This window comes from Rattus rattus, chromosome 2 (genome assembly GCF_011064425.1).
Source record: "Rattus rattus isolate New Zealand chromosome 2, Rrattus_CSIRO_v1, whole genome shotgun sequence".
In the NCBI taxonomy this organism is placed as follows: domain Eukaryota; kingdom Metazoa; phylum Chordata; class Mammalia; order Rodentia; family Muridae; genus Rattus; species Rattus rattus.
Genome location: NC_046155.1, coordinates 101,944,093 through 101,957,203, shown reverse-complemented (window position 1 = coordinate 101,957,203; position 13,111 = coordinate 101,944,093). Strand labels below are relative to the sequence as shown.

The following is a 13,111-nucleotide window of genomic DNA, read 5'->3' as shown; positions in this document are numbered from 1 at the left end:
GTTATCTTTAGGATCCAGGAGTAAACATTATTTTCTATTCTCCATATTATAAAGACCCATGCGTGTTTCTACAATTAAAGTCATTTCTGTTAAGGAAGTAGATTTTGCGTTGTTTTCAATTATTTAGACTTTATAATAGTCATCATTAGTATAACTGCTTTATAAATATCCTATTGTGTTAGTTTTCCATATACTCCATCTTTTGTTCCCTTTCTTGTCTTCCCTTGCTCCATGTTATACACTTTATTAATTTACTAATTATAGCTTTGTTGTCTAATGTTGTTAATCTGAATAATATAGTCAACTTACCAGTTGCCTTTAAATTACACTATGAGGAATCCCAAGTAGTATTCTCTCATTTTCCTTCCAAGCCCTTTGTGTTATTTCTGAGCTTACATATTAAATTCCAGGATACTTTATTGTTTATGTTAAACAATTAATCACATACAACCGGGGTAATTTAATAAAAAATAAAATAATGATATATACTACAAACTATTTTTGATGATTGAAACTAGAATTTCATGGATTCTCAGCCAAGTTTGGCATCAAAGCTTTGACTCCAGCTTTCTTCTGTTTAGGTGCTTTTAAAAGTCAGTGTGTATATATGTATGCATGTTCATGTGTAATTGGTGCCCATGTGTATCACAGGACATATGAGGATGACATCAGAGGGTTTCAGTCGTTTTCTTCCACTCTTTTGAATGAGAGCCTCTTTCTGCTTACCACTGTGTACATAAGGCTACGTGGTCTACAAGACTCCAGACATTGTCCTATGTTCATCTTCTATACTGCCATAATGTCCTCAAAACAAATATACACTGAGATCTTCTTACTATGTGTCAAGCATTTTATTTATGTAGCCATATAACCAACCCTTCTACTGTTATTTTTAGTACTTTTAGTACTCATACAATGTATTTTTATCATGTTCATTTCCTTATTTCAACACCTTGAAGATCCATACAAACTTAACATTAATCTCTTTTCATTTTGAACCTATCAACTACAATGTCTGCCATGCATATGCCCTTGGATATGTGGCCTTCCACCAGAAAGTGGTCAACCTGCCAAGGACTACACCTTTATGAAGACTAGCTTTTCTTCCCTCAAAGCTCTTGACTGCCAATGTCTCATTAGCTAATAATTAATGAACTTTTTAAAATAATAACTCTTAAGTAGAGATGACCTCTTTTACTTAAAAATTTAAGTGTATTCATTTTATTTTATGTCTGATTATATTGCCTGCATATTTGTATATGCACTATATGTGCTTGATGACCTCAAAAGTTCAAAGAGAGTATCAGATAAAATGGTACTAGAAGTATTAATGGCTATCCCAACTGTGTGGATGTTGAGAACCCAACCTAGATCCTCTACTAGATGAACAAGTGCTCTGAACTGCTATGTCAACAGTCCTGACACTTTTTCAACTGTTTATTGAGTCAAAATTTCACTCATTTGCCCAGGCTGGCCTTGAACACATGGTAATCTAAGTAGATCTTTAACTTGTGATCCTCTTATCACCTACTCCCAAAAAACTGCATGATATGTCCCAGTTCCATACGTTATTTTATGCTACATTTATCATATATTCTTTAAAAATTTATTCTGGAATTTTCATATTAGCATTTTAATTGAATTAATTACTATAATGAAAAATCTTAGAGCATTCATCTATATCACATCTGTCATAAATACTAATAAATTGTTATTTAGGGAAAGAAGAATTTCTTTCATTGCTCAATTTTTTTGCCATGTTGATTTGATTTCAAAAATGGCAAATGTTTAAGGCAGAGAGAGTTGAGTTTAATGATAAATGCACAGAATGCATATCCTTCTCTACCAGGACACATGTACTGTTCGTTTTATATTTCAGAATAGTTCCATAAAAATATTTAAAAGTAAAACTGGAGGTTTCAAAAACAAAGTGGGTTTTTCCTACAGACTACACAACTTGTATTGTACTTTATGCACTCTGAAAATATGCAAGTGGTTTCAGGTATATTTAGACAATTCACTTTTTACTGCGATTTTCCTTTAGATAACTATTAGCCTTTTTGAAACAAGACTCTACATTCCAATTTATTACTTTCCCCATCCTCTATAGTGTTTTCTAGATTTTTTCTTATATATTTTGAAATATTTTAGCATTTGTTTTCCATTTTACTTTTAAATTATATAATGGCTGCCCTGGAATTATTATCATTCAGATAAAAATCGTGAAGTCCACTGTCAAATACCAGTACACTATAGCACAGGGAGAGGAGGTACCATATGATGGAGACCCTCCTTTCACCCTTTACGAAGTCCATTCTTCATATCGCTTTCCCATTACCTACAGTCTTGTGACTGTAGAATGCTCTGAATGATGTTTTAATCTAAATAAAAATAAGGAAAATTAAGCATTTCACAACTATTAGACTATTTTGATTTTATTTATAACAAAACACAGATCCACATTTTTGGAGCCTACATTTCCTTACATCAGAAACCCACTTGTAACAATTATTCAACAAAATATTCACCTTCAGGACTGTCTCAAGTCATTCCAACTTTATAATATATTTTTTTCTGCTAAATTTAAGGAACATAATTAGCTTTAGATATTTTTCTAACTGGATTTTTGGGCTTTAAGGATAGGAGTAATGATTAAAATACATATTATATAATGGAAATAAAAAATGAAATACTGCACGTATTTTGTCAGGAAAGCTCTCATAGAGAGCTGATTGTTACTATAGAGATGGTCAGATATAAAGGTAGTCTGCAAAGTTTAGTTTTAAATAAATTTGAGCTAAAATTTTAAAACCTGTTACATTATTTATGTAAGTGATATACTTCTATAAGTATTTTGAATAAAATAAAATTGAGTAAATACACCAGTGCATTGTAGCATAAGATATGTCCTACAGAAATATTAGTTAAAACAATAAAGTTTTAAAAGCAGAAGTTGCCTGTTTTTAATGTGCCCTGACTGCATAGAACAGAATCTGCTAAAACTAGTTCTGTGGAAATGTTTTACTTTTCAGGGAACTTCTTGTGTGTAAAGAAAAGATCTATCACTCTATCACGAATCTGTTTGGTCTTGACACCATACACTACCGGATTAACTGCGGAAGGTACTAAAAGGTACACACTGGCAATACTGATGTGAACACTTGGAGGTACATTCTTGCCAATGCGGTGAGTTAGGAAGCTAAACAGTGCAGGTGTATAGGAAACAAGGATAGTGCAGACATGTGCAGCACATGTACCCAGGGCTTTAGAGCGAGCATTCTGGGAAGAGAGCCAAAACACTGACTGGAGGATTTTTACATAGGATGTCCCTATCAGTCCTATATCCACTATAATAACTGAAAGGGCCACAGAGATTCCATATGCTCTGTTAATGAGAGTGTTGCCACTTGCCAATTTCACCACAGCCATGTGTTCACAGTAGGCATGAGGGATGACATATTTTGTATAGTAAGGCAGCCTCTTAATGAGAAAAGGACATGGCAAAATCAATAGCACACCTCTGATTAGGCAAACAAGACCTAGTTTAGTCACCATAGATGTTGTCAGGATTGATGCATAATGAAGAGGGACACAAATGGCCACAAAGCGATCAAATGCCATGGCAACTAGGATGGCTGATTCCATGATGCACAGAGTGTGGATAAAATACATTTGAGTTAGACAGGCATCAAAGTTGATCCAATGTGCATCAAACCAGAAGATGCCAAGCATCTTCAGAGCTGCAGAAGAGGAAAGACACATGTCATTCATTGCCAGCATGCAAAGGAAGAAATACATGGGCTGGTGGAGACTTGGCTCTAACTTGATAGTAGCAATGATTATGCTGTTCCCCAGCAGAGTCAGGACAAATAGGAGACAAACAAGGATGCCAATCCAGCAGTGAAAATTTTCCAGTCCAGGTATACCAACCAGGAAGAAAGATGCAATGTGTTGACACGTAGCATTTCCTGCCATTTTAAAACCCAATATGCTGTATGTTTAGTAGAAAATACCAAGGGTAATATTCTATAAATAGAAAATAACATTATAAATTCTTCCATGGTCTAGGATAACTTGAAAATACTTTCACTGAAATTCTGACTCTACCAAACCTCTGAAAATACTAAAATAAATGTCTTTGGCTTTAAGAGTCAGCATTTCATTCTGAAAAGAAAATACATTTATTCATTACTTTTTCTAAGGTTGAAAGCTTACTTCAATTTTAGTCATTTTCCTTCTGCAGTAGTATATCTGTAATAAAATAGTGTATATTTTCATTGGCAATGGCCATTTTCTTCTCAAGATATGAAACAAAACAGAAATTGATATGAAAATACTCAAAATACACTTTATTTAGCAGATGCTAAAATATTTTGTCACTGTAAAATTATAATTTTATTTTTAATATAACTAAATACATAGACATTCCAATATGATCTAATAAGAACAAAGAACATACATTTTAAACATAAATCCTCTATCAATATTTAAAAAATAAAAGCATGCATATTTCATATTGACAACAGGAAAATAATACATTTTTTCCCACTTCAAAATCTCGGATTCTTTAATACATAAATAGAAAAAAAAATCTTGGAACAAAAGAGGTTGATGGAAAGGGGCTTCTAACACAAATGAGGAAAACCAAGTCAGGTTGGTCATTTCAAAGTTGATTTTTCCTGGAAGGTTGCAAAAGAGAGATAGCTTAATGGAATAATTGCTGTACACCTAAAATCAGTTACACACAACCTTACTTATATAAAGACTCTGGCACTTGAAACTGTCCTATTTGGGAAATTTTATAGATATTTGTTAACAATGCTGCCCTATCATTTCTTTTGCCAAATTTAAGTCCTTAAAAGAATGGCTTGATGGACAGGGGAATACACAGAAAATGACAAAAATGACGAAATAGAATACACAGTTAACTATTTCAACGTGTTACTTGTAAGCCTATGTTATGGAAATACATCCATTCTACTTAGAGAGCCATAGCTCTGTAGACTTAACCTTTCCTCTAATCCAGGGTCCCACCCTGCCTAGTGTGAGGGGAAGGATGAAAGACTCAGCAATTCAGGGTTTTCATATCAACACCAAGCCTGGTTTCTTGGTATTTCTCCTCTCACTATAACCTTCAGGTTTAACAATTATCCTGAATCATTCTTCTTGGAGTCTAGTTTCAACCTAGCAACAAAATTTGGACTATTATCCACACCTTTCATAGCATAGTTTTATTCACATATTCCTTTGCTAAGTCTCTCTTCCTAAGTCTTTAAGTCAGACTTCTGAAGTGACAAAATATTTTATATTACTTATCTTTTAAAACTGCTATTGTGAAGTGATGCAAATGTATTTCTAAAATGTTCTTAATCATAAACCACATTTTTTCTGGTATTGGGCAAAAATCACAGCTTATATTCTTACCTACTTGTAAGAATTTATTAATTCAGCTGTAATGTAGAGCTGAAATTACCATGTACCAATAAAAATTACAGCCTTAGGAATAATAAGTTAAGGTGAAAATGTAAGCACTAAACTTTCAATTCCAGAAGAGTTTTATATATTATACAAATATCTGTTATTTGTAAGCCTCGAAATGACTTATCTTGGAAAAGGCATTAAGCAAAGTTTTACTTTAGTTATCTAAGTATCAAAGAATGAACCTTTACAAGAAATCATGTTAATCAGAAAGTTATAACTCTAAGATTACTTTGAATTTAGCAAGGGTTTTTTTCTAAAGGGTATAAATAAAATTCTTTCTAGCTATTAAAATCTTACTGCTTTTGTTTTAGGTAAGTTTACTTTCATTAAGACTGCCTAAAAAAAAAGAAAGAAAAGAAAATTTAGTGCCTCTACAAAAAACTTCATAGAAAGCATGAAATTGCCTACAAAATTAGGACTGAGAACTACTTATCCCTGTAGCCCATAGATGGCATCTCTCTCCCAGGCTCACATGGAGTAAAATTCCCTGCAGGATAATCTTTAGCAGACAGGCAGTTTTCAGGACTACTCTAACATCTAACTACTGGTGACAGAATTATCATCTTTATAGACTCAGAAAATACTGAGTTATTTCAGAGCACCTGAGCAGTAGAATGACTTGTTTTTGAAGCCTTGGGCACAGTCCGTTGCTTAGAACTCATACCTTGAGAGCAGATGACTCACATGAAAGACTGTGGAACTTTGATGCAGCTTTCTTTTAAATACTGCCTATTTTATCTTATTTGTTATGAAAACACACATTCAGATACTCCAAATTTGACTTAACGCCAACATTTCACCAATCATACTCTTTTTGTGATTCTGCAAGTGTTCTCAACTTTGTTTCTGGTGTTAGTCTCATTCATTAGAGATTAAAGAATTAGGTACAAAGAACATCTATATAATTCCAATAAAGAGAAAATAATTTCTTACACATAAGAAGTTCTGACATGTTCTTCAGTCTCATAAGCATTTGAGATATTTTTCCACCTTGTGCCTAAACCACTTGTCTTTCCACAGATGATGATCTACTCAAAGATGTTTAAATATCCATTCATTTCAATTTCCTCAATGGACTTGATTTTGGTACAAATTATTTCTACAATTATTTGCACAGTAGATATGTTCCTGCACAAAATGGCCAATATTCTTCCTTGAGCAAAATTATTCCATAATTGTGTCTTCACTACCAAATCAATTTAATTAAATTCTTATTTGCTTCATCTAGATATGTAGTTCAACTAGAATCTATATGGATTTTCCTTTCCCTATTTGATTTTTATCTCCTTATCTCTAATATTGTCCTCTATTCTATGAGACCAGGTTATTTCTTGCAGGTGAGATCACATTATCATGCTGCTGGCAATGCTGCTAATGTGTGAGCTCGATGCTCAGGGGATCCACCAGATTCAGAGGTAAATGAGCCTCTTGGGAGATGTAATATTAAGGTAAAGAGGATTTGGACAGCCCGAAGCACACAGCAATGCAATGTCCCTCAGCACAGCCATGTTAACCCTGCACACTTCACAGATATGGTATAGTTTGCATTCTCCTGAGCACAAACTTTACTGTCTATTGAGACAAATCACATAACTGAAATGTGGTCTCTGGGCAAGTCTGTGAAAAGACTAAGAATAAGCCAAGTTGGTTCTGGAATTTTTTATTATATATTTTATTCTGTTTGGGAATTTTTACGTATAAGTTGTTCTAATAAAATTTATGTCTTTATCTTCTCTCCCTCAGTTCTCCCCATATAGCATTCCTTCCCTTATCAACTCATAGGCTCAGTTTTTAAATCAGTGGATTTTATTTAGTGCTATCTGTGTGTGTATTGATGTAAGACAATCTTTTAGAACATGGCCTCTCATATCACATCTCTGAAAGAAATTGACTCCCACTTAGACATGTTTGAAATCTCAGTGGCTTTATTTTGTGCAGGTCTTACAAAAGTAGTCTCAACCATTGTGAGTTCATACTGGAGTGGTCCTGTCATGCCTAACAAATACAGTTTTACTGCTCATGACCAGTACCTTGCAATATTTCCTCCTCCTCTTTCATGACCATGCCTGAGCCTTGGTGAAGGAGTGCAATATAGATGTCCCATTTAATGCTGAGAAGTCCACAGTCCATGATTTCTTTATTCTCTATCTCTTGACCATTCATGGTCTCTATAGTAATTGACATGTACTGCAAAAAAAAAAAATGAAAAACCTGTATTACAAGGACTTCAAATCTTTGAAAAAATAAATCATAAGATGAAAAATCTCCTATGCTCTTGAATCAGTAGGATTAACACATAGACAATGGCCATCACGTGAAAGCAATCTAAATATTAAACACAATTTCTATCAAAATTCCAACATAAATTTTTACAGACTTTGTAAGAAAAAGACTAAGTTTCATTAGAAAAAACAAAAACAAATAAACAAGCAAACAGAATATCTAAAACAAAACAAAACAAAAACAAAAAACAAAAAACAATCATATACAATATAAGAATTTCTGGCAGCATCCCCATCCCTGATTTAAAGCTATATTACAGAGCAATAGCAATAAAATACAAATTGCCATAAAAATAGATAGGCTGGTCACTGGAATCAGCCTTCTTTGATGGGAAAACTGCAATGAGAACTCAGCCATTCCTCAAGGGTTATAAGTTAATTGTTTCTGAGATAGAAATCAGGCATATAAAATGTAGAACACATGCTGAAAGGTTGTAAAACAATTAACCAAAGGCCATACAGAAAAACATGATTTATTGTGGGAGCAAGGACAAAAGATAAAATATTGACTGGGTTTATCTATGCAAAACTTCGATGATAACTTAGTCACAAAAATAATAAATTTTAACTTTAAATGACTTGTAGAACTAATGACAGATAATGGAGTTCTAGCTATATAACTAATCTTAATGGAAACATGTAAATATTTTGTTGTAAACTTCTTATTCAACTTATGACTGACCTTTAGTGAGCCTTTGTTTTAAAAAATGCTTGGCAATCCAACTAAAATCAGGGGACTAGACAAGGTTGCCCACTCTCTTCCTAAGTATTCAATATAGACTCAAAGTCCTAGCCAGAGCAATCAGACAACAAACGTATGTCAAAGGGATACAAACTGGAAAGGAAGAAGTCAAAACATCACTATTTGCAGATGAAATAATAGTATACTTTAGTGACTCCACAATTTCCACCAGAGTACTACCAAGCCTGATAAACAACTTCAGCAAAGTGGCTGGATATAAAATTATTCAAACAAATCAGTAGCCTTCCTCTACTCAAAGAATAAAGAAGTTGATAAAGAAATTAGGAAAAGGACACACTTCACAATAGTTAGAAGTAACATAAAATACCCCAGTGTGACTCTAACCAAGCAAGTAAAAAATTTGTATGACAAGAACGTCAAGTCTCTGAAGAAAAAAATTGAAGAAGATCTCAGAAGATGGAAAGATCTTCCATGTTCATGGATTGCAGGATTAATATAGTAAAAAATGGCCATTTTGACAAAATCAATCTACAAATTCAGTAAAATCCCCATCAATATCCCAACTCAATTCTTCATAGAATGGGAAAGTGCAATTTGCAGATTCATTTGTAAAACCAAAAAACCCAAGATAGCGAAAACTATTCTCAACAATAAAAGAACTTCTGGGGGAATCACCATCCCTGACCTCAAACTGTATTTCAGAGCAATAATGATAAAAAACTGTACAGGGTTGGAACAAAGACAGGCAGGTAGATCGGTGGAATAGAATTGAAGATCCAGAAATGTACCCACACTTCTCTGGTCACTTGATTTTTGGCAAAGAAACTAAAATCATCTAACGGAAAAAAAAGAAAGCATTTTCAACAAATGGTGCTGGTTCAACTAGAGGTCAGCATGTAGAAGAATGCAAATCGATCCATTCTTGTTGTCCTGTAAAAAGTATAAGTCCAAGTGTATCAAGGACCTCCACAAAAACCAAATACATTCAAACTAATAGAAGAAAAAGTGGGGAAGAGCATTGAACACATGGGCACTGGGAAAAATTTCCTGAACAGAACAGCAATGGCTTATGCTCTAAGATCAAGAATCAACAAATAGGACTTCATATAATTGGAAAGCTTCTGTAAGGCAAAGGACGCTGTGATTATGACAAAATGGCAACCAACAGATTGGGAAAATATCTTTACCAATCCTACATTTGATAGAGGATTAATATCCAATATATACAAGCAACTCAAAAAGTTAGACTCCAGAGAGTCAAAAAACTCTTTTGAAAATTGGGGTACAGAGCTAAAAGAAGAATTCTCAGCTGAGAAATATCAAATGGTTGAGAAGTACCTAAAGAAATGTTCAACATCCTTAGTCATCTGGAAAATGCAAATCAAAACAACCCTGAGATTCCACCTCAGACCAGTCAGAATGGCTAAGATCAAAACTCAGGTAACAACAGATGCTGGCGAGGATATGGAGAAACAGAAACGCTCCTCCATTTTTGTTGGGATTGCAAGTTGGTACAACCATTCTGGAAATCAGTCTGGAGGTTCCTCAGAAAATTGAACATAGTACAACCTGAGGACCCAGCTATACTATTCCTAGGCATATACTCAAAAGATGCTTGAACATATAAAAAGAATATATGCTAGACTATGTTCATAGCAGCCTTATTTATAAGAGCCAGAATCTGAAAAGAACCCAGATGTCCTTCAACAGAGGAATGGATACAGAAAATACACTATATCTACACAATGGAGTACTACTCAGCTGTCAAAAAAAATGACTTCTTGAAATCCATAGGCAAATCGATGAAACCAGAAAATATCATCCTGGGTGAGGTAACCCAATCACAAAAGTTCAGATTACCCAAGGTACAATCTACAGACCACAGGAAGCTTAAGAAGAAGGACGACCAAAGTGCAGACACTTCAATCCATCTTAAAAGGTAGAACAAAAATATTCATAGGAGGTGATATGGAGACAAAGTTTGGAGCAGAGACTGTAGAAATGGTCATTCAGAGCCTGCCCCACCTGGGGATCCAACCCATATACATACAGCCACCAAACCCAGACAATATTACTGATGCCAAGAAGTGCATGCTGACAGTAGCCTGATAAAGCTGTCTCCTGAGAGGCTCTGCCAGAGCCTGACAAATACAGAGGCGAATGCTCTCAGCAAACCATTGAATTGAGAATGGCGTCCCATTTGAAGAGTTAGAGAAAGGACTGAAGGAGCTGAAGGGGCTTACAAGCCCACGAGGACAACAATACCAACAAATCAGAGCTTACAGGGACTGAACCACTACCCAAAGAGTACATACACATGGACCATGGCTCCAGCTGCATGTATCTCAGAGGGTGGCCTTGTTGGGTACCAATGGGAGGAGCCCTTGGTACTGTCAGGCTGGATCCCCACCCCTACCCCCGTGTAGGGGAATGGGAATGTCAGGGCAATGATATGGGGTGGGGTGGATTGTTAGGGAGGGGGAACACCCTCATAGAAGAAGAAGGAGGAGATGTGGGATAGGGGGTTTATGGATGGAAGACATGGAAAAGGTATGACATTTGAAATGTAAATAAAAAGTTATCCAATTAAAAAAATAATAAAATTTAGTAAAATTGGATATTTAATAAAATATCCAATAAAAAATGCTTGGAAAAAACCATACGATCTTATTTCCTAGAAAAGGTATGAAAAACTAGTATTATTACAATGATGACATTATTACATCAAAGCAGGGTGAGAAAGCAAGAATAGGAGGAGAAGGAGAGAGAATTTTTTGAAGAGAAATTATAAAAAGGAACCTGGAAATAAAGATAAAAATCGCTTTTCAAATTGTTCCTCTATTTTCTTCCTCCAACTTTCTCTTGCAAACTGGGAGTTGTATAAACTCCCAGCCCAGCCATGAAGTTCATGTGACAATAAGAAAAAAGGCTATTTTACTTAATTCCCTGCTGTTTTACCAAGAGGTGCTAAATGCCAGAGACTATGGTTTCTGGCCTCAGAAGATGTGAGGTGGACCAGCTACCACTGCAAAGTAATGTGGAATCAAGCTAGGTAAATGTTATTATTATAATATTAAAAGCAAACATTATATCTCAAAGGAACAAGCTCTTTCCCCTTTGCTACCTTCCAGAGAGAGCCAGAATGCTGGTTCTGGCCTCTAGCAGGTCCCCTGACTTCAGGGGTAGGAGGTATTTCTGACTGCTACCTACATTTGTATCTCTTTCCCCTAACTGGGATGCCTTGTCTAGCCTGATTAGCAGATATGCCTGGTGCTAGGGAAAATCGATGTGACAAGGCAAGTTGATATCCATGGGAAATCTCCCCCTCTCTAAGGAGGAAGGTTAAGTAGAGTAGAGGGACAAGAATTAAGAGAAAAAGACTGGGAGGAAAGGAAGTAGATGGGATTGGAGTGTTATGTAAATAAATTAAAATGAAACAAATTAATAGAACAAAATAAAATAAAAAGAGAGAGAGACAGACAGACAGAGAGAGAGAGAGGAGCCACATACCTAAAGGTAATGGTAAGAACTAAAGGGATTAGATGAGCTTTTAAAGATAAAAACACAAAGTTGGATGGGTATAGAATAATGGTGGCGTATCTATCTGGAGAGGATGGAGGAGGTAAATAAATAAGACCAAAATACAATATATCAGACCCTCAAAAAATTAATAAAAGTACTTTTAAAATTAAAGAACAATCACACTTTCTATTAGATGCTTTGACTCCTTAAGAAATACAATAGTTTATCAAAATGGAGGAAAGTCAGTCTTCAAACTTCTACAATTGCATTCATTCTTTAATTCTAGCACTGTTTCCCCTTTAAAACTAATGCTCAAACTCCATAGAGAATCTCAATCTAAGAATATCAGTCATTTCTTTTTTCAGTTGGTATCAGTAATTATGGTTAGCATGAAAAAAAGTATTTAAAATTAATGGGAATGAAAAGCACTCTGGAATCAGGCCTGTTCTGCTGCACTTCCTTCACAGTTGAGCACCTTTATACATTGCTACACTCCTGTCTTACAGGGTTTAGGGAAGACTTTCATCCATAGTCATGTCAAGGCTGGGTTATTTTGCACAACAGCATTTCCCTGAATTGTAGACCTTTTATATTCACCAATCTGCATCTTTAAAGCTAAGTTCCTTATGATATTCTGAGGCAGATTCGAAAGTTACAGTAATAAAAAGTTTCAAATTCAAGAACGTATTCTCATTTTATTAGCAAAACAAGACCTAAAGAATGGATAATGTCTATATTTTTCTCTGAATGTTTACAGTTGTCAAGATCACTTTGGTTATCAGAAATACAGAAAAATAGATACGTGATAATTACCTGTTCATTAGGACTTGGCTTTTAAGAAAATTACAATGAGTTTAGAGATCCATATTCACAGTATTAATTTTAAACAGGTGATAATAACTATTCATTTTGTGGAAATGTTCCTTCAGAAATTAGAATGAACTATTCATATTTTGAAAACCTTTTCTATGTATGATGTTAACTGCTATATTCCCCAAACTTTTATGCTTCAGAACATCATAATAAACATAGCTTTAAATATGCATATTGAAGAATATAAGAGGATTGCAATTCAGGGAGATGCTGTTGTGAAAATTTTCACTTATTGATTGTTTATGCAGTG

At 34.7% G+C, this 13,111-nt stretch overlaps 1 protein-coding gene across 1 annotated transcript; it reads right to left on the bottom strand.

Moving 5' to 3' along the window:
- Positions 1-3,021: 3,021 nt before the first annotated feature.
- LOC116894021 (putative olfactory receptor 52P1) lies at positions 3,022-3,975 on the bottom strand. Its single transcript, XM_032895737.1, has one exon. The coding sequence runs from the start codon at positions 3,973-3,975 to the stop codon at positions 3,022-3,024; it is 954 nt and encodes a 317-aa protein (XP_032751628.1).
- Between the last annotated feature and the right edge of the window lie 9,136 nt (positions 3,976-13,111).

Bases quoted from the DNA above. Each gene is read 5' to 3' on its own strand.
- LOC116894021 (XM_032895737.1), bottom strand. From the start codon at position 3,975: ATGGCAGGAAATGCTACGTGTCAACACATTGCATCTTTCTTCCTGGTT.